The sequence below is a fragment of the Ixodes scapularis genome, unplaced genomic scaffold (assembly GCF_016920785.2).
Source record: "Ixodes scapularis isolate PalLabHiFi unplaced genomic scaffold, ASM1692078v2 PGA_scaffold1__304_contigs__length_218370807, whole genome shotgun sequence".
NCBI lineage: Eukaryota > Metazoa > Arthropoda > Arachnida > Ixodida > Ixodidae > Ixodes > Ixodes scapularis.
Genome location: NW_024609846.1, coordinates 194,680,649 through 194,701,119, shown reverse-complemented (window position 1 = coordinate 194,701,119; position 20,471 = coordinate 194,680,649). Strand labels below are relative to the sequence as shown.

The window sequence follows — 20,471 nt, the reverse complement described above, 5'->3', positions numbered from 1 at the left end:
GTGTCACTGTCATGCTTTGGGTTAGTAAAGTTAGTGACGCTTCGCGCGAAGCCTGTCCCGGTGTTTTGTTCTCGATCTGTACGTAGCAGCGGCGTACGATTCTTTATCGCGGTAGCAACCGTCGATTTCTCTCTTGGACAACGGTGCTACTGTGCGATGTTGGAGTTTCGCGGCACTGTGGGGTGCGAACAGGTTCGGTCCGTCCTCACTGGCGTCTGCTCGTCGTCTCCCTCGTGTGGATGCGCTTGGGAGACGGACGAACCGCGGATATGTCGTCACGTGATCAATCCGTCCGCGGATCAGTCCGTCGTGTGAATCGGCTATAAAGGACGAGGCTGCAACCAGGGTAGTTGGACGATCCCAGCATCTCCAAGAAACTGAGAAGTGCAAGGAGTTGACTAAACATTACCAGACACGACAGTCCCCAACCCCCGACAATGCGAGGGAGACAAAGAGCCTGCCGAACTACAAGCTCCGTGCGCTGCCTCCAGAAAAATGGAAAGACTTCGAAGTCGAGGTGGCAAGCAATGGCTGCAGGCAGATGTGCAACGCGCACCACAAACCAGAGTTTGGCACAGAGTATGGACTTCATTATGTGTGTGCGGCCCCGCAAGGGGAGTGAAAAACGAGACACCAACGTAGCATGGTGCGCTACGCCTCCAACAATACCGGCCCAAGTGTCTGACAACACACCGGAGTAGTCGGAAAGGACGCCAGGGCCCGGACAGCTACAGTCATCAAGGTGCGGCCTAAAAGCGGGTCAGAAAAACTGCTAAAAAGGAGAGCCTTTCTCTTTTACATGTTCAGCTGGGCCCTCGAAAGGGGCATGCTCCTCGTACAGTCGAAATATAGCAATAAGGCTGTCTGAGTTCCGTATAAACAGCGAGACATAGTCCGCATAGCCTGAGACCTTCAAAGATTAAGGAGTTGGGCAGCTCCTATTGTGAGCACAGACACAGGAAACATGCTAAACTCTGCTGGGAGAAAGCTGGTGTTGTCTTCACAGTTCATACTCTCAGATAACTTAAACAACTTCCTAAGCATAATGTGCTTCAACCCAGCAGTGAACCGTAACACGGTTGGGTTGTCGTTACAATCCCAAAAAGGTTCTTGAGCGGGTTCTGCTGCAATCTGCAGGTCAAGAGGGGCTCAAAGATCTTGGTGGAGTTCGCCCCAAAGGGGGAGAACAGTCTTGGTTGTAACCTGCCATCCTTTGATGGTGTGGGGTTGCCGTCTGTCCGCAGAACCAAACCTCCAACTTTCTGTCCAAGGCAGGCACTGCTCAAGAAAGGAGGCATGTTTGGACTGCTTTTTGATTGCATAATGCAGCTTGTCTCCCAGTGACTTGACAACCGAGCTGTTTAAGCAATCAGAAGAGCTTGTCCATCCTTTCGAGGAAGTCAACTGTTGGTTTGGCTGCAGGTGGCAATTCCTTGATGGCAAGGAGTCAAGATTTCCACAGCAACTGACTCACGCATCACCTGTGTGGCATACCTGACTCATGTCAGTGAAAGGCTTCTGATAAATATGTTTTTCTGTTATTTTTTTTGCCAAACTGGATTTTAGATAATAATTAGGTGCAGCAGTGTTGTCAGGAGAAGTGTCATGAGTCATTTTGAACAGTGTTTTAATGTAAGTCCAGTCAGTAGAGTCTGATCCAATTTGCAATTTGTGAGCACGAAGGTTATTTCTTGTGCACTTCATCAGGTGTGGCATCTCATAGAGGAAATAAACTTTCGTGCCTTTGTCTTCAAAGAATGGCTCATCGGTTTTCACATTTAGCAGGCCAGCCAAGCTGACATTGTTTGCCCCTTGATCGCAGATAATAGCTTTGACAGTAATACCTGCTTCTTGCAGCTGTCGCCAATCAAGAGCGCCCGAGTAGCAGATGAATTTGTCTGCCTTTTCGAAATGGCAAAAGCCACAGGTTGCACCCAGTTCTTCACAATACCAGAGGGGAGTATCACCAGTGCCGTACTGCCCACAGCTTTGGTCCTTCTGGTGCCGTCATCTTCGAAGACAATTACGACATCATGTGCAATGTCATACTGCAGATGCCTCCTCAGGGAAATATCGTCGAACATTAAAGAACATACCCGATCAGTGGACTGCCAATTGTGAGTTATACTTTTGAGCTTAGGGCACAAGTCATTAATCCTGGTTTCATGGAAATAGATGACAGCCACCTTCTGAGGGAACTTTCCGTGGGCAGCTCATACACTCAAGATACAGGACCCTGTAGGCCTTTGGCCCGTGAAAGTAAAGGTTCACAGCAAACTACGTTATCTCCTCGGACCACCTCCTTCTTTTTTTTGCTCAGAGATCTGAGCTGCACCTGGGCCGATAGCAATTTAAAAAGTTCTTTGGAGACATAGTCTTTAATGTTAATCAGGGCTTCGCATCTGGACACCTTTTTGGAACCTTCCATTCCTCAAAGCCTTTCGATACCTGTCGCTTGCGCTCCAAGGTTTTGTCAGTCATCTCTGTGTTTGGAAGGTGAAGACTCGCCTCCTCCGCCCAGCCTTCTTTAGAGCTACCTTAGGAGTCGTATGGCCCCCTTGGGAAGGACACCAGCCAGCACGAAGATATTGGACAAATAATGGACAAATATCGGTCAAAGTTCTTGAAGAAATAACGGTCCTCTAATGATTTGCACCCCAGCTCCAGATCGGTCCGATAACATGAACCGATCACGAAAGTTTTGTGACCAATATCGCCAACTGTTTTCTGGCCGTCATTTAAACCGTTTTACAGCCGTCTTTCGGATTGTTTTGTGGCCGTTATCGTTCCACCATTTTGAGATCGAAATGGCCATTGTTGAAATACGTAAGAATGTGAATGACTATGACATCAAATGTGAAGTCTTTTATTTTTAACTGTTTATGGACGCATTTCGGGGGGAATCTGATCTGTCCGACCACCTTCGACTTGGACAAGGGGTTTCGGAGGGAATTGGTTGTGAGTGCGAGGCCCAGAAGCATGAGGGGGGCTGCTAGCGCTCCCAACATGGTGAGAACTGCAGGCTCCACCATCCTTGTGTCGGCCACTCTGAAGGCCGCCAGACTGGCAACTGCCAACTAGGGTACGATGGGAGTCGGAGAAGGATCTGCCCTTGGGGGCGGCCCGCAGCTGTCGCCCTCCTTCCTTATCGGGCGCAGATGTTAGCCACTTTGACAGAGCCCTTTCTATGTCCCGAGTTCTGTTCGGTGGTTCTTGTTCCTTGTTCTTGTCCCCTCCTCTTGGGTGGCGAAGCCTGGCACAGGCAACCGCTGTAAAAATAGCCGCAAAGAAATACAAGAAAGGCTTCACTCGCGAAGCATTTTATTGATGGCATAACCATTATCGAGTGTTGGGCACGAAAGTAATCCCAAGGTGACAAACAAATAACTTCTGAAATGGTACATGTTAGCAAATTAAACCATCAATGCGATGAGTACAAGGAATCCTAAAGTCAGCTGAGCAATGTAGCTTCCAAAACAGTGTGTGTAAAAGCGCACTAATTTTAACCCTATTGTAAGCTAACTTTTAATGCCACTTCTCTATAATTAAGTTTTAGCAACATAAAATAAAAGTATTCTTCAAGATAGGTGATTATAAAAATAATTTAATGGAAATATTACGATTGGCCGGAGTGCGTCCACAGCTGCTGCAGATGCAATGCCTTCCATGTGAGGAAAGGTGAGCAGAAGTATAAACAGTGCCATCGATGCCCTATCTCGAAAGTTGTGTGCAGTGCTGGGAAGGGCACAGGCTCACAACTGTTAATAGAGGTGGTTTGCACTTCCTCTTCTGCAGCTAAAGCATTGCCCAGGCTTGTACACATGTGCCAGTGGGGTTTTTAGTACTGCCTACAACTTCTGATGTAGGAAAAACAAAGTGCCTAATTACACTGTACTGGGGCAGACTGTAGCAGTGTTGCTCAACTTTTTGTGACAACGTTTGCATTGGAGGAATGTGAAATGCTGTGAGAGCCACAATAGTTTTAAAAACTTGTGTAACAGTAGCACACTTGAAAAGTCGCAGTAGAAAAGTGAGGACAACATATGTAACAATGTTTAGTTTTTAAAAGAGGGCTAGAAGATTACCACTTTGAACATGTATATGCAAATTTGAACATGTTTGGGCTCAACTACCCTATTTCTTGCAAAACTGTAATATTGTGGATGTTAGGAAATAAATCGTTGATACATCGCACACGTAGTGCAAAGCCTGCAGTTCTCTGCCAAGAAGAAACGCTAGCTTTTATTGCCATCTTAAATGAGCGGAATACAGCTGAGGTGCTCGGTGAGGGCGGCCCCCATCCTAGCCTTGCCTAGTATGACTTGCGCATCCGAGGGAGTCCTTAAAGGCTTCGGCGCAAACACGAACGACGCAGCTCCTACCTCGGTGCCGTTCCTGCAGCTGTGCCGGAGCCTTTCGACCTCGAGGTCCGGTCTCGGTTGGCGAGGTTTGGTGAGGCGCGTTGGCGTCCTCAAAGAACGCCTCACGAGTGGTTGGAAACGGTCTCGCTCGATAAGGCGTGCGCACACACGTCACATCTGGTCAAGAGTGGCCAGGCGGCCCGGCCCAGAGCCCAAAACACATGGGTTTTGATATTTCTTCCGTCTCGTGACTTCTTGCACAACATCGAAGACGGAAGGCACAATCTTTATGCTTGCTGAAAGCATCGAAAGGCCTTCACGTGCGATGCACCGGAAAACGTGGTCACGCGGCGCGGCTGATGCTGGAAATGCGCATTCATGTAAACATTGCCGCGTCTGTTTCATTCAAAGGACGATTGGAGTCTATGCGCTGAAGTCGCATTCATGTAAACGTGGCTAGGGCGATTGGGATAATTAATTTAATGTAAACATTTAGTGCGTGAATATTTTTTTTGACATGTGAATGCTAACTTCACAAGAGCAATCGTCTTCTCAAAAATTTGGTACCCACCGTATTGCTCCCACTTGTTACAATAAAAATCAATTTGGTATAATCACATAATTAGCGAGAATATTTTGAAAACCTTTTGTATAATTTGAGATTTTCGTAAATTGAAACAGCTGTTTCTTTTGCTAGTTTATTGACGTTGGTAGCAAAATACTGGAAATGATCATAAACGTCTAAACAATAACCTTCTTTGGCAAATTGGTCTCAGGAGCCCAAGAAAAAATTTGGAGAAAAAAAATAAATATACCTAGCACATCATACATTTTTTTGGTTTACTGCAGTGGTATGGCAAATTTCCTACTTTGTTGTATTTTTAAATTGTTTGTTTGTGCTTCGCTCTTTCTATAAAATTTGCATGAGGTGCCTCTGATATATATTTTTCTACGATATAACGCACATTTTAGACACTACAGAATTTGCCGTAATATTGAAACAAAAGGAGCACCCATACAAACCCTTTAACTGCTTGATGACTTGGAGCATTGGTCGTGTAACTGCTTCGGTGGATGAGACGGGGGCTGTTATGTATGAACATAAGGTCCTTCCCGTCTCGGGATGTCGCCATGTTAGTCTGTTAGGGGCAAGCTCCATCACTTCTAGGACAAAATGCTTCGCAAATATGTTTATCATCAGCTTCACACCGAACCACAGGAACGTCAAAATTTGGAATATTTTTCGGACTAGTGGCGGTAGCTCAGGGATGATACAATGAACTGGCCAGAGTGATTTGGTTGAGCTTTTGAACACCTGCACAACATCAATGTTCTGCAGGAGTGAGAAGTTGAATCTGGACGAATCAGCAGGCTGTTCTTGATATCTAAAGCTGTCGACAATATCCTTAACTGGCTTGTCACATGTACTGCCGGAGGTTTTGCGGAAGTAGGCGTGTATTCTGTTGTCTTCAAGAAATGATCCTAGTGTGTCGGCTGAACTCATTTGTTTTAAAAGTTCCCTCGCTCCAGCAGGCCTGATCACAAGTTGGACAGACGGTCGCTTCCTCGGCTGGGTATGTTTCACAGTTAAGACAATAAAAGTGGTTACAAACTCCTTTTCCCCTCTGGAATTGTGAGAGGAGCTTAAAAAATTGTTGTGTCTGGAAGTGTGTTAGAAGACTAGCATTGCCGAGAAACCGGAGAGGATTTGGCCCAAACATTTCCTCGTTAGTCGAAACTTAAAAAAATACTACGAGAATTAGACAAGCCTCGGTGTTGGTGAAACGGCTGCCTTCCTACAGCAGACACTGATCAGGGTGATGGTATTCGGAAGTAACTGTACCGCCGTCCTCCGCTGAACTGTCCTCAGTGTCTGAGTTGGCGCAGTTGAACTTGCCAATCTTGCTCTTGGAACATGAAGCAGGGGGGCTTGATGAACAAGCTTGTCCACTGGAGTGTTGGCGAGATGTATACCTGCTGTGACTGAGACCCTCAGCTGATCCATGGTCAAGGAGTCTTTTGGTAGTGTGACTTGGGGCTTTTTCCCTCCGTTATTGGCAAAATACTCCGAAAGATAAGCCTTTGACCTTGCTGCAGGTGGGATTTAGAAATTGACTTTCTTTCCTTTGTCTTCATCTTCAATAAAAAACATTGGAGATATTTTCTTCATGATGATGATCTAGAACTTTGCAGAAAATCAGGCTCTGTTGAGTAGAGTTGTCTAAACACCTCAAACAATGTAATTCCCCAAAATAATTTAATTGAGGAGTGCAGCCACCCGAGACAGTTATCCATGCAAGACAAAAATGAAGCACATGGTGCTCTTGGTACAGCCAATGACAAGATATTGTTAAAGGAAACGGGGCAACAGAACTGTTAAGTTCCTGTGTGTTTGTAGCTAGAAATCACCAAAATTTTCTTCAGTTGATTAACTCGTCAGGAACTGTTGCAATTGTAAAATCAAACTACAAGGTTGTTCTAAAGGCCTATAGACCAGACAACAAATCTGTAAGTAACTTGTTCATTTCATCTGTATGGCGTAGCGTTTTGCACCGAGGACTAGCTTGGCACCATTATAAGTAAACTGTGAAGTTGGCTTACCGGCAGTTTTCCATCCGTCTAGTACCTCTTGTATGGGCCTCGTCTCCTGCTTGGGTTCATCTTGGTGCAACAGCGGTGTCAGGAGGGGCCCCCTTGATTCCTAAAATATGAAGCATGCAAGAGAATTACAGATTTCTGGCATACCTTTCAATATGAATTGTGATTCAGGAGGCATACCAAAGACAATTTTGGCATGCAGTTCATATAGCTTATGTGCAGTTCCTTAATTCTGTTATTGGTAGAACATGAAATATGATGTACTACAGCATATTTTTGTGTTACCACATCCTCACTTTACCAAAAGTGTTAGTGGCAAATATTTGAAGCTGTCTACAACTGCCAAATTCATGCACACTTCTCTGGGGTTTATGAAGCACTGAAATATACCAAGAGAATGTTTTGCAGTACAGAAGCAAGGGGTAAGGGTCCACGCGCGTAACCTTGTTGAGGTCGCAGTAGTCTACCACAAAACGATAGGAAGCATCGGGCTTTTCCTCGAGGAAAGGGAGGCGCGGAATTTTCGATAATGCCTTTATTGAGCAGCTCGTCCACTTGCCTCTCCATCTCCTCTCTTTTAGAGTATGGGATCCGGTAGGGGCTCTGCTGTAGACTGGCGCAGCCCCCGCCGTCGAGATTTGATGTCTCACGGTCTCACAACGACCGATGTCCGCTCTAAAGAGCGCATCCCGGTACTCGTCGATGAGCTCCAGGAGTCGGTTTTTTTCTTCGATTGTAATATGAAAAAAATCAAATTGGCTCAAGAGGTTCATCTCATCTGCCCAATTGCACTCCCCCGCTTCAAGCATTGTGGAAGTTACCTCCTCCGCTTCCACGAGAGTTCCCACGACCTTGTTCCGAGTGAGGTGTAATTCCTGGCCCATGACGTTCACAAGCTGCACTGGGACCATCCCGTCACTCCCTGTCCTGCCCAGCGCGTGAGCTCCTGATACGCCATTCACCCCGAGGTCGTGTATTTCGAGCACCGCGGGTCTCCCTGGTACGCTGACGGTACTTAACCTTCCCTCAAGAAGACATTCGCTCAAAGGCGGCAGCACACACTGTCTCAAGAGAGTCACCGCTACATAGGTGTCTCCCCCCTTGTGTAGTCTGGCTGAACGCCACTGTCTGTCCGTGGGGACGAATTGATGATGTTCAGCCTTGATTTGCCGATGTGCAAAACACCCTCGCTGAGGAGCAAATCGATGTCCTCAGCGCGGAGGACGTCTTGACCGAAAATTCCCGCAACAGGTAGCATAAGCCTGTTCGTGCAAACAAACCGTGCAGGTCTAATCTCGAGCCCACCCAGTGTCAACGGAACCTCGAAGCATCCAATGGTGCCACGCTCGTCTCCTGTGATCCCCACGAGCTTGCCCCCTCTGTTTTGCCTAGGGAGAACATTTTGCCAGTCGTTCACAATAGCATCCAGTATGCTTTTTTTTACTGGGCTTATATTCGATCCATTGTCGAGGAGGCAGTGAACCTTGGTCCCCCCGATTTCGCATTCATCAGTTTGGCACGTTTCCCCGCAAACGTTGAGGCCCCTCCCCACGGTCCTTCTCCATGGAGTTACGCCGATCGACTTGTTCGTCATACTGGCGGTTGGGGCATGGTCGGGCGAAGTGGCCAGGCGTCCCGCAAACAACAGTTCCCTTTGCCTCTTTGGGACGCAGTTGGCAGTATGTTCGCTCGATTTGCCTCAGCGGCGACGCTGAGAGATAAGCTGCGCTTCATAAGCCTCTCAAGGTGGTCTAATCGCTCGTGCAGTTCATCTACAACCCGGTCAGACGCCCAAACTTGTCGTACAACAAGCTCTGCGCCCCCGTTCACATGTTCGTGCCGCTCTTCTTTTGCCGCGACTTGCACTGCTTCGCCAAACGTCACCAGGTTTCGTGACAGAGTAAACCTCCTAACAGGGTCTCTTAGGCCCCCAACAAACTGAGATGGCATCTGTTCTTGAAGCAGCTGCTTCCTCATTGCCCGTTTTTCAGCGGCGCCCTCTGACGCGTGTTTTCCCAGGGTAGCATTTCTCAACGCACTCAGTCGCCCAGCAGACACCCGCACATTCTCCCCAACATTCTGTTTCGCTGTTAAGAATTTTGGAAGTTTCACATTCTGGGGCTCAGTGTCAAAACGTTCAAGAGCCAAGGCCTTAAAGGGGTACTCCGCCGATTTCTTCATGGTCCCTGATTTGCTTGAAATTTTGCTAAACTCGCCAAACAACATCGCCAAAATAGTATCCCAAATATTAGGTCAAAATAATTTTTTTTCACGAAGTTATTGAATTTGCAATTTTGGTCCTCACCGTGTTTTTCAAACTGAAAGTCTCTACTGGCAACAATGAAAAAGTGACGTCAGTGGAAGCGCTGCGGTTCACTCTTTGGACTGTAGAATTTGTTCCCAACTGATTCGAAGCAGTTTCATGGAATCAAATGAATGCTTTGGAAGCTCGCTCCAGTCCCCGCGCTCCAGCACAGAACAAATGATTGGCATATTCTATTTCTTAGACTGCTTGCCCGACTGGCAAGCTTAACCTTCCACTGACGTCACGGCCCTGAAAAGGGCGGGTATATTTGAATGTTTGTTTTTGCATCATTTTCATTTGCCCATTTCGCAATAACTATTATGAATTTCACGATACTAAATAATATACCAGAAAGGGTAAAGGCCGGGGAGTCAGAAAATATAGTTAGTTGAGGTAGCTCAAAAATCGGCGGAGTACCCCTTTAAACGCCGTAAAGGTTGTGATGGCAGCAACACTCTCGTCGTGCCATGCGAAGGCGTACGCAACCCCGACCATCTTACAGCGAGCAATTCCAATGAGCTGGCTATCTTGCCAGCTCATGCTACCTACTTGTTCCAAAATTCGGAAGAAATCTCTGATGAACACTGTGGTTTCATCGCCCATGAACGAAGGAACCATACCCCCAGTGCCAACATGTCTGAGTCATTGTCTCGCCTCTTCTCTCGGGTGCGGGCAGAAAAGTCTCACCAACGCCTCAGCGATTTAAATTAGTGGATCCCACCACTGCCACCACTTGTGACGACCCCCGTAGGGGAGGCCCAGACGCGCTGTGGTGGGCCCACTCTGAGGTGGGGAGAAACGAGGCAAAAACGATATCTCCGATTACAGTTTAATAATAGTGCTGGAAGTAGGTGCTGGTGCCGCCTGCAGCTCACCGAGCATCTAGGAGTTCTGGAGGTAGTGTCCCGGGCTATCCCTCCCTGGCGGTGCCTGGGCGATGTTGCTGCGGGGCTCACTGGGCTCGGGAGCTGGGATCGTTGGCGCCAGCGGGTGGCCTTGCCCTGGGTGTGGTTTGGGGTTCGGAGGGCTCGGGAGCTTGGGGCGCTGACACCGGTCTTTGTCTTGTGCACTCTTTTTCCCGCGCTCTGCAGCGTGCTTCCTGGCCCCTTTTCTCGTGCGCCTCCCCTCAAAGGTGGAGAAGATCCGCAAGGGTCTCTCAGCTGAGGGCCTGAAGGCAGTCAACATGCTAATTGACACCTACGGGATCGTCAGCACCACCGATGTTGCGCCATTAAAACCCAAAATCAATCAATCAGCACCACTGGAGAGCCCTTATGGCCACCTTCCACCGGATGGTGGCTGTCTTCTCCAGCGTGGCTATGGACTTTGCCAGCTTGATGACCTTGGGCCCAGTTTCCTACATGACGATGACCAGCGCCGTGCCCAACTAACCCCGCTGCCTGATGTGTGCAGGCTTCCCAAGCCTTATACCAGCCTAGGACCAGGATTACTCAATGGTGATGATGTGCGCGTACCTCTTCTACCAACTGGAGGTTTCTCTGGTCTTAAACCCTTAGTTCAAGAAGCTCTCCCACCACGAGCAAAAGAGAGTCGTGGAGGGGTTTGCCGGAGCTGCCATGCAGTCCACCTACTGCTCAGAGGAGCAACGAGTGCGCCAGATTCATTGCCACCCCCTGCGGTCTCTTTGTCCCAGACACCAGAGTTGGCTTGGCCATCAAAGACGCTGCCTCTGCGTACCGCCGGTACTAAAACTGCCCTTTTCAGGGTCTGTTTCCTCTACCGGCGGGCGGTAAAGGGTGAGCTACCTACCAAGTGATCCTGATGACAAGACCTCCTCATCAGTACAAAAAGGCAACAAAGGCGTAGTCCACTGGGGGACTAAGCCCAAAGCAGCTATTGTGCTGAATTGCAGTTTTCTTTTATGTGGTCTGCAATGTTTGAAGGCGTTTGTTTTACTTTGTGACTTTCTAGATGCGACAGTCACCTCGCAGCTGAGCAATGAATTAACAGAGTGATCGATCCAATGGGGGGACAGTGCCCAAACACACTCCTTGTGCTGGTCACCCCGGCGCCAAGAAAACGAGGCAAAGAGTAGCGACACGCTACTTTTGGCGGGGCATGAGACGGGACATTGTGGACTGCTGCAGGGCTTGCCGGTCGTGCAGTTTGTGGGAGATGTCAAAAAGCCGGAGACTGGCTCCCAACCAGGAGTTTGGGCAACTCACCAATCCGTTTGAACGCACCGCGATGGACATTGTTGGCCCGATGCCTGTCTCCATGGCCGGTAATAAGTACATTCTCGTCTTTGTGGACCACCTGACACGGTTTGCGGAGGCATTCCCGATGCCTGATCGAAAAGCGGAGACAGTCGCTGGAATGTTCGTTGAGAGTGTTGTGCTGCGTCACGGCATGCCCAAACAACTCTTGAGTGACCAGGGTGTGAACTTCATGTCACGGCTCACTGGGGATCGCAAAGTTGCAGATGACCGCATATCACCCAGAATGTAACGGGGCTATAGAAAGACTCAATGAAACCGTCATCAAAACGCTCGGGCACTTCGTGGCACAGGACCAGCGCGATTGGGACCAATGGCTTCCATTTGCACTGTTCGCCTACAACACCGCAGTCCACGAGGGGACGAGGGAGTCGCCTTTCTTCCTGCTCTACGGAAGAGATGCGGTGGTACCCAGCCTGGCCTGCATGGAGCCCACGACAAACTACGGTACTCTCGACAATCACATAGCCGAGCTCGTGCAGTGCCTGTCTGTCGCACGGAATGGCGTCGGATGCGCTCGTTCAGGCGGCAGCGGCAAGAAAAACACGCCATGACAAAGTTAGCGTAAACCCTCAGTTAAAGTAGGCGACCCCGTCTATCTGCAGGTGGAAGTGTACAAACAAGGAACAATTCGGAAGTTCACTCCGAAGTGGTGTGGACCCTTTCGCATAGTAGAGAAGCTTTCTAACATCACCTGTAGGATCCGGCAGATCCACGGGCGTGAGAAGATAGTTCATGTAAATAGACTGAAGCCGGCCCACTTTTTCTGTCTTGACGCCGAAACAATGCAAGGGGTAGGAGGTAGCCGGCATGCAGGCATTCCTCATATCATGTTGGAGGGCCAACAGACGCCAAACCTCGCACAGATACCTCCAGGGGCTTCACCGGGTAGCACCGCCATGGGGACACGTATCGGCCCCCTTTCGGGTGCACCAGACGGGCTGACGCCGGTTGTGCGGCACGGGTATTCGCTCAGGAGCCGAGAATAGACCGTTGAGTGCAGACATCACCAGCAGCGAGCAAATTCTAGAGTGGATAATGGCCATTTCTGATGTGTCAGGGTTGACTTTTTGCATTTCTTGTTTCCCCTCATTGGTCGTGAGTTACCACCGTCTGGGAGCGCCTGCTATTGCATGATAATATCCAGGGTTAACCTGTAAATCTTAGCAATGCTGGCGTGGCTTGTACTGCCACTCATGTATCATTGATGCGTCTTGTGTGTGTGTGGGCGTGCGATTCTTTTCGGAAAATATTTTGGGTGCTGAAGTCCAGAATTTTTTTTTAGGAAATTCTTTTGAAGTGGGGCGGTTCTGACGTTCGTGGTGGCAATATGCGAAACACGGGATGCGGGAAGGCCACCTCCGGTGACGGCCCAGGGGAGAGAAGGGAAAACCGGTCGAAGGATCGGAGGAGACGAAGGAAGAGAAGGAGACTGGAGAAACCGGTCTTTGGGAGGATGTTGGAGGCATCGGGGGAAGAGCAGTTGCAGCAGGGAGACGCGTGGGGGAAAGGTGCCAGGAAGCGCGCTGCAGAGAGCGCGGCAAAAAGAGTGCACGAGGTGAAGACCGGCGTCGGCGCCCCAAGCTCCCGAGACCTCCGAACCCTGAGAAGCCCGGACCGCACCCAGGGCAAGGCCACCCGCTGGTGCCAACACTCCCAGCTCCTGAGCCCAGTGAGCCCCTCGGCAACCTCGCCCAGGCACCGCCAGTGATGGACAGCCCGGGACACTACCTTCAGAACTCCTCGACACTCGGTGACCTGCAGGCGGCACCAGCACCTACTTCCAGCACTATTATTAAACTGTAATCAAAGATATCGTTTTCGCCGCGTTTCTCCCCACCTCAGCATGAGCCCCCCACAGCGCGTCTGGGCCTCCCCTACAGGGGTCGTCACAATGGTTTCCTCATGTAACCTTTCAATCTGCGAAGACGTGTTCAACTGACTATTAATAATGTGACAAGGTGGGCTGACAATAACGGATTTCAGTTCTCCACGGAGAAGACTGCTTGTGTTTGTTTTTCACAAAAACGTGGTGTGATGCCGACGCCTTCGTTGACCATATACAGTGCACCAGTTTAGATAAAAACAAAGTATAAGTTTCTAGGGCTTATATTCGACTCCAAGCTCTTTTTTAGCCAGCATATCAAAACGCGAAAACAAAAATGCCATAAATCTCTTAATATCCTGAGAGTTCTCTACCACATGACTTGGGGTTCCGATTGACTGTGCCTTCTAAGAATCTATAGGTCGATTGTGCGGTCACGCCTAGATTATGGGTTTTTGGTGTATGGATCAGCGAGTGCATCAACACTGAATATGTTGGGTTCAATCCATCACGCAGGGATCCGACTTGCCACCGGTGTGTTCCGTACATCCCCTGTGCTGAGCCTCTACGCTGAAGCTAATGAAATCCCTAGCAAAAATTCCTATAGAGAATTCCCATAGCCTATCGGTTTATTGACACCTATGGGTGTATGGGCCTATAGGTGTATGGGCCTATAGGTGTATGGGCCTATAGGTGTATGGGCCTATAGGTGTATAGGCCTATAGGTGTATGGGCCTATAGGTGTATAGGCCTATAGGTGTATGGGCCTATAGGTGTATGGGCCTATAGGTGTATGGGCCTATAGGTGTATGGGCCTATTGGTGTATGGGCCTATTGGTGTATTGGCCTATTGGTGCATTGGCATATAGGCCATCTGCATGAGCACACAGGGTATGGTGGTGCCTTTATACATTTTATTATGCAAAAAAGGGTCTTGGGGTACACTTGCTCCTGTTATGAAGGCATCTTGACACTGAACACTGTCACAAACTGAGTGTTGAATGTGCCAGAGCATAATGGCATACTTGCTTGAAATCCTGAAATGAGCAGCAGAACAAACAAAAAGAGTTAATCGGCGGCATGGCAAAGGTGGAGGATGATGTCACCACAGAAAGTGATTAAGGCTAAAGCCATTCGATAGATGACTCGAGCATTTTTAAATTTCAGACTGAAGAAAATAAAATTAAGAGGCTGGATTTCCTTTGTTTTCTGTCTTCATCATGAGTCTAACTGCCTTCAAAACTTATTAGGTGTCAACCTTCTGAAGAACCTTGAAATTAAATAATGTAAAATTAATATCAGCTTTATGTTTATGGGATTCCTAACAACGCTTCATTTAGTTCAGTCAACAAATACAGGTATGTAAACTCAGATCAATTCGGGAAAGTCAGGGGATCGAAGTTTACCCCGTTTGCCTTAACAGTACCATCCGGTCCACTTTCATAACTTCAAAACTAGTCGCATGCTGTCATGCGTTTTATAAAGATGGCTATTTTTGAACCATTTTGACTGCAAAGGCATAGTGGCTCTGCATGAACCGAATACTATGGAAGTGTAACTTCTCAAATGAAATTAAGTATGATCAATGTAATCAATATACAGTGGGGCCACTTCAGTCCACTGCTAGACCAGTAAGACATTTTCTAAAGAAACGGATTGAAGGTAGCATTAAGGAACTTAGTAAGTGTGCTCTGTTGACATAAGCTACACTTTCTCGGATCATACCCGGAATGAGTGACAACTTTTCTCTATGCGACGCACAGTTCCAAACATAAGAACAGCTAAAGCAAGCACAACTAGCTAAAAAATAGCTTAACAAGCAAAAGTGAGCCGAGAAAATAGGGAGCTTTAGAATAACGAGCGCTAATTTATCTCGCGTTACGGACGCTAAAAGCGTTTCTCTGCCGGGCACCCAAAACGCAAGCATCTCACACTTAAAGCGCCACCAAGATGTTGCGATAGGTTTTATGTTGAAGTTAGAATGTTATATCTTAAAAGTTAAACAAGCTTATCGTTTGGAATAACATTTTTATAGTTGTTTTATACTCAATGCCGCATGTTTCTGTCACTGCCAAGCTGCTCTGTTGCACTTCCGAGGCCACGACGATCCACAACCCCGGCATGTTTACATTTCTGCCGCGATCGCAAGCACACGCGCTTTGATAGCTTTGAGCTCTGAATCCAACGGTATGTGACATTTTCTGTACGCTATGGCTATACCAACCGCGGTCGCCAAGTGCGACTCACGCAGTCCCAAGCGGGCGGCGGGCGTCGAAGACGCGATCAACGGAATGTCGTGGGCGCCGCCATTTGCGGTATCCACGATATTTCCGAGAAATAACGGGCCCCAAAGCCCAAGCCCCAATGCTCGTTTTGGGTCTGCGCATTCGCACTAGCGACGACGTTATTTATTCGAGGTTGCGGACGTCATTCTGAAACTCCCTAATGTTCAAACTTCCACGCGTCTACAGTAAACAAAGACCAAAAGCATGCTTACCAACTGTGTTCAGCTAGAGGTGCTCGGTAGACTCGCGTCGTGGGTCTTCCAAGCTCTTCTTGACCATAATCAACATAAGAGGAGACTTCACAGATAGGTAAACTTGAATAAATGAGCACATTTCCATGTCTAAAAGCATTTTCGTCCCCTGACAGAAACCCACCCGACGCACGACAATTCAACGTCGGGAAAAAAAAAGTGTGGTGTCGCTAGCGATGGGGTGCTGTAACTAGTACGAGCTCGATAGGAATAGATAACTGGGCAAGTTGGTGAGAATTCACGTTGAGAGACAGCGCGACCGGGACGAGGACAAAAAGATGGAGAGAACACAGGACAGGCGCCGTCCTGTGTTCTCTTCGTCTTTTTGTCCTCGTCCCAGCCGTGCTGTTTTTCAACAATATGAGCTCCTAACAAAATCGAAACCGAAACTGGCTGAATCGCGATGGAGGGGTGCCGTAAAAATGTCTTTTCAAACTTAGGAATAAAAGAAGGTGAATACAACTATTGTTATAAGCACATGAAATAAATGTGTAAATCGTGACTAGTACCGACTTGCCATTTGTTTTGGGTGAAATGGAGCAGGAAGTAGATTTCTTCGTTTCAACCCATCAAGATATTTTCTTTATTTTTCGTGGAGATTACTTTTATTTACACTTTCCTTGTAGTATTTTATTAGTAAATTATTTTGACGCACCAGGCTCCCAAGTTTTATTTAGAATATTGCCCTAAAATTCATTCAGAAAAGCAAGCATTTCATTATGCTATTTTCCTCTAAATTGTGACTCTGTGTGTCTCTTATTCTAGCATTATTTCAAGCTACAAAACTATATGAATTTTTATAACCCATTGATTTACAATGATGGTGTGTTATGTAACCTGGGCTTAAACCATTTTTGCCATTCGAAAATATTGAGGAAAAATAAAGCGTAACATTGTCGCATAATTAACTTGACTGATGTACTTTTATGCATGCTGTTCTAGTGTGGACACATTTTTTGCATTTGGAATAGATATTTGCACCACACAGCCCAGGTTACATAACACATGCATCAAATGGGCCGGTGTATTTCTGACGCGGACTATTCTGACAGACATATGTCTAATTTATTCCTATTGCTCAAATATAGACATGCACAATTGGTACATTCCTATTGAATGATTCGAGGTTTCCACTAGTCAAGGAAGCATTCCTATTTGGCGAACAAAACTTTTGGTTTGACTGATGAAGATTCCTAATCGTCCGATAAAGTCCTTATGGGACCAGTCTAAGTTTCTATGGGACCAATAGGAATGCCTATTGGACCGATCGGAATTTCTATAGGCCCAATAGGCATTCCAATGGGACCGGTACACACTCCTATGGGACCGATACACACTCTTATGGGACCGATACACGCTTCTATGGGATTGATACACACTCCTATGGGACCGATACACACTCCTATGGGACCGATACACATTCCTATGGGACCAATAAAACTTCCTATGGGACCGATACACACTCCTATGGGACCGATACGCACTCCTATGGGACCGATACACATTTCCTATGGGACCAATAGAGCTTCCTACGGGACCGATACAGATTTTTATGGGACCGATAGAAATTCCTATCGGACCGATAGAAATTCCTATCGGACCGATAGAAATCTCTATTGGTCCGATACAAATCTCTATCGGAATTTTTGCTAGGGATGTCTCTAGAGAAAAGGCGAGATGTCCTAGGTGTAATGTATTCCCTTGGGATACGGGCTGTATTACAACATCCATGTCGGGAACTAGTTGAGAGAACGCGTTTTGAACGAACCTTCCAAAGTAAGCCCACTGTTAGGCTTCCCTTTTTTTTGCGGAACAAAACCGCGGCTGTTTCAGCTAGCCTTCAGATGAACCCACCTGTTGCTTAGCTTTCGGGAACAGTGGCACCATGGGAGCATAGTTTGCTCATCACAGACTTGTCACTCACTGAGTACACTAAGGGAAATACACCGCCAGAAGTCTTAAAGCAGGAATTCTTTCAGCTACAAAATACATATAAAGGCCACACCAGCTTTTATACTGACGGCACAAAAACCGACTCTTGTGTCGGCTGTTCCGTGATTGGACCATCACTTAAATGTGTGTGGAGGATTAATTCCAGTGCAACTATCTTGACTGCGAAGTTAATGAATGGCTTTTCTAGCAGAAAAAATTTGAACTTTTCAGCTTGATGCATTTACCGTAAAATAGGTATTTTAATATGTAAAAAAAGTATAAATAGTTTAGGTTTTTTCTCTAAAAATTGGCTCTGCAATTGCTGGCTGGCTGTTAGAAATTCTACATGCTATAAAATAAAAAACTAGAAACGCTGAACTTAGTGTAGAGAGCAGGCCACCGAGCAGACAACCCTGTCCGATGCCCCAGCTAAGGGGGTGAGCTCTGTACAGTCGTCGTTAGCGAGAACACTGCTTCTGCTGCTGTCATGGTACAAGTCCTTGACCAGCTATTTGAAGGTGTCGCCGGCCCTCTGTGCACTGCTTCCAGAATGGCATTGTGGGGGATGCAGCTAAATGCATTGCTGAAGTCCAGAAAGGACACACAAGAATCCTTACCCATTGTGCATGTCTCATCTAGGCACCTTTGCAATATTCAACAATCTGGCATCTCATCATGAAGACCGAAACCGTTTTGCACCCTGCTCAAGATCTTGTGTTCGAACAACTAGGTTTGGACGGTCTGCCAGCACCCTTGAGTGGAGCTTGCCGCCGGTCATTTGCAAGAGTAAGAGCGAACACTGAAGGGCGAGGTCACTTCGGTTTCCCTTTGTGGAGACAAGTATTGTGTGAAACTTCTGCAACGGGTCTGGAAAGGTCCTCTACTGGTGGCAGATGTCAATTGCCGCCATGAGGAAACGACATCTGGGGTCGACGGCCAATCAGTGGTGCCAGGTGAACCTATCACCCCAGGATGGCGTGTTCTCACAATGGCGGGCCTTCTTCAGCACTTCACTCTTGGTCATGAGGTTGAGTGATGGCACGTCACCGGCTGGCTACCACTCTATGAAGAGGCTGGGGGTGTTGTGCAAATTTTATTTTAAATCGTATGCATAATTTGTCTATGAAGATACAATTGTGGTCATATTTCTGACAGGCTTTCTACTCTGAAGATAGGGGTGAACTATCATTGGAGTTAGAAAACAAACCCCATATTTTCTTTTATTGTATCTTAGCATGGAAGGTTATTCGCGTATCTAGAGACACAGCCTGTTGCGTAAATTAGTCATACCACTTGTGGTCTAATATTGTTTTGCCCCTAACATGTTCTCCCTCCTTGATAATTTATTTCACTGTGCGTGGGATGCTCGGCACGCTCTTTGGAGCCCGCCAGACATGAAGAACAATCTCTCCACAGCCCCAGAGGATGGGAACACCCATGCAGATCACTGCCAGCTGTGCCAGCTTAGGGTAATTGCATGCTTTCATTTTTTTTGCAAAACGCTAGGATTTTATCGTTGGTGTACCCGGTATTCAGGTATGCGCCGAGCTCTGATTGTTGTTCTACTTCGACTGGGCTAACAAGATCCAGGAGCTGGAACATATTGTGGGCATCCCACAGCGTGGGAGGTGCATCAGGAGGCCGCGATGGCATGCCACTGGTTCCAGCAACTGGTTCGGTGTCATCACCGGAATCCGAGGAGAGAGATAACAATGTGCCGGTAAGGTATAAAAAATAGGACTCTACTGCACTGTCGTGCGTTTCAAGACGAGTAGAGTCAACACCACAAATGGTAATAATAATAATAATAATAAATGGCACGTGTAGCTGCAAAAAGTTAGATATTTTGGTTGGTCAAAGCCTGCAAGGAGTTATGGGACAAGACCAAGCATTAAAAAAATAATAATATTTATTAAGCGAAAGCATGCCTCATTACAAAAATTAGGTCTGCCTAAGCTAAAGTAGAGCTTGTGTGGCGCGACTTTGCAGTGGAGGCACATCCGACATTAACGAAGCTGCGAACCTGTTCCCCCGAATTTCGGCATTGCCACACCATGACTGAGTGCAGCAACAGATGAGACCCAAATGCTGCGTCAGTGTTCGGCTCTCGTGTTCAATTAGAGCCTTAGCGGATGCTGGGTGCCCATTCGCTGGTTCCGCGGTGCTTTAGTGTGATGATGTCTTGCAAAGAAAGAGGAGGCAGAGAAGACGCTTTGATAACTGCAGGTGGTTTTGGTTATTTGGGGTCACACAAGAGGGGTACCGTGATGGCACTGAGTGCGACAACAAGAGACTTACGTTGTGGTCCAGAAGGGCGAGTGGCACACTGGTAGATGACGGCCACCCGTGAAAATAAAGTAGAGCAGAGCCCATGCGGGCCTGCGGAAAAGATGAGGGTCTTGCATGACGAGGTGGTGACCGGCGGGCCGGGGGGCATGGGAGCCATGGAAGGAAAGAGACATCAGGCAGGGTGAACTTCCAAACACATACTGTTTATGTTACAGTAAACAACATGGGGGTCAAGCGCCCCGGGCCATTAGTCTGAAGGCTTGGACTCAATGGTGGCTAGTGGTGCTACCTGGCTACAGTAGATCCCTGTGGCAGTTAATGGTGCCATCTATGTAGCGTGAAAACTTAATTGAAGAAAAATTAAAATACAACATCTTTCCTTTCCTTA

At 47.5% G+C, this 20,471-nt stretch overlaps 1 protein-coding gene and 1 long non-coding RNA gene across 3 annotated transcripts; both read right to left on the bottom strand.

The window, feature by feature from the left end:
• Window positions 1-323: 323 nt before the first annotated feature.
• LOC120842374 lies at window positions 324-20,460 on the bottom strand. 2 transcript variants are annotated; one of them, XR_006077827.1, is made up of 3 exons: window positions 20,093-20,460; window positions 6,963-7,062; window positions 324-377 (listed from the first exon to the last, which is right to left on the bottom strand). XR_006077827.1 is itself a non-coding variant. In XM_040213471.3 (3 exons), exons 1-3 carry the CDS (start codon window positions 20,165-20,167, stop codon window positions 2,881-2,883), a joined length of 564 nt encoding a protein of 187 aa, XP_040069405.1. In that variant the 5' UTR covers window positions 20,168-20,460; the 3' UTR covers window positions 2,858-2,880. The 2 variants fall into 2 exon arrangements, 1 of the variants encoding a protein (XP_040069405.1); XM_040213471.3 differs by lacking the exon at window positions 324-377 and adding an exon at window positions 2,858-3,269.
• On the bottom strand, window positions 14,221-16,005 carry LOC115315807. Its single transcript, XR_005715916.1, has 2 exons — window positions 15,824-16,005; window positions 14,221-14,363 (listed from the first exon to the last, which is right to left on the bottom strand). It is a non-coding gene; the product is annotated as an uncharacterized LOC115315807 (long non-coding RNA).
• Window positions 20,461-20,471: the final 11 nt, after the last annotated feature.

Coding starts and splice junctions, on each gene's coding strand:
- LOC120842374 (XM_040213471.3), bottom strand. CDS start 20,167: ATGGGCTCTGCTCTACTTTATTTTCACGGGTGGCCGTCATCTACCAGT. Junction 7,063..20,092: donor TCGCCCTTCTGGACCACAAC/GTAAGTCTCTTG, acceptor TTCATATTTTAG/GAATCAAGGGGGCCCCTCCT. Junction 3,270..6,962: donor AGACGGATGGAAAACTGCCG/GTAAGCCAACTT, acceptor CTATTTTTACAG/CGGTTGCCTGTGCCAGGCTT.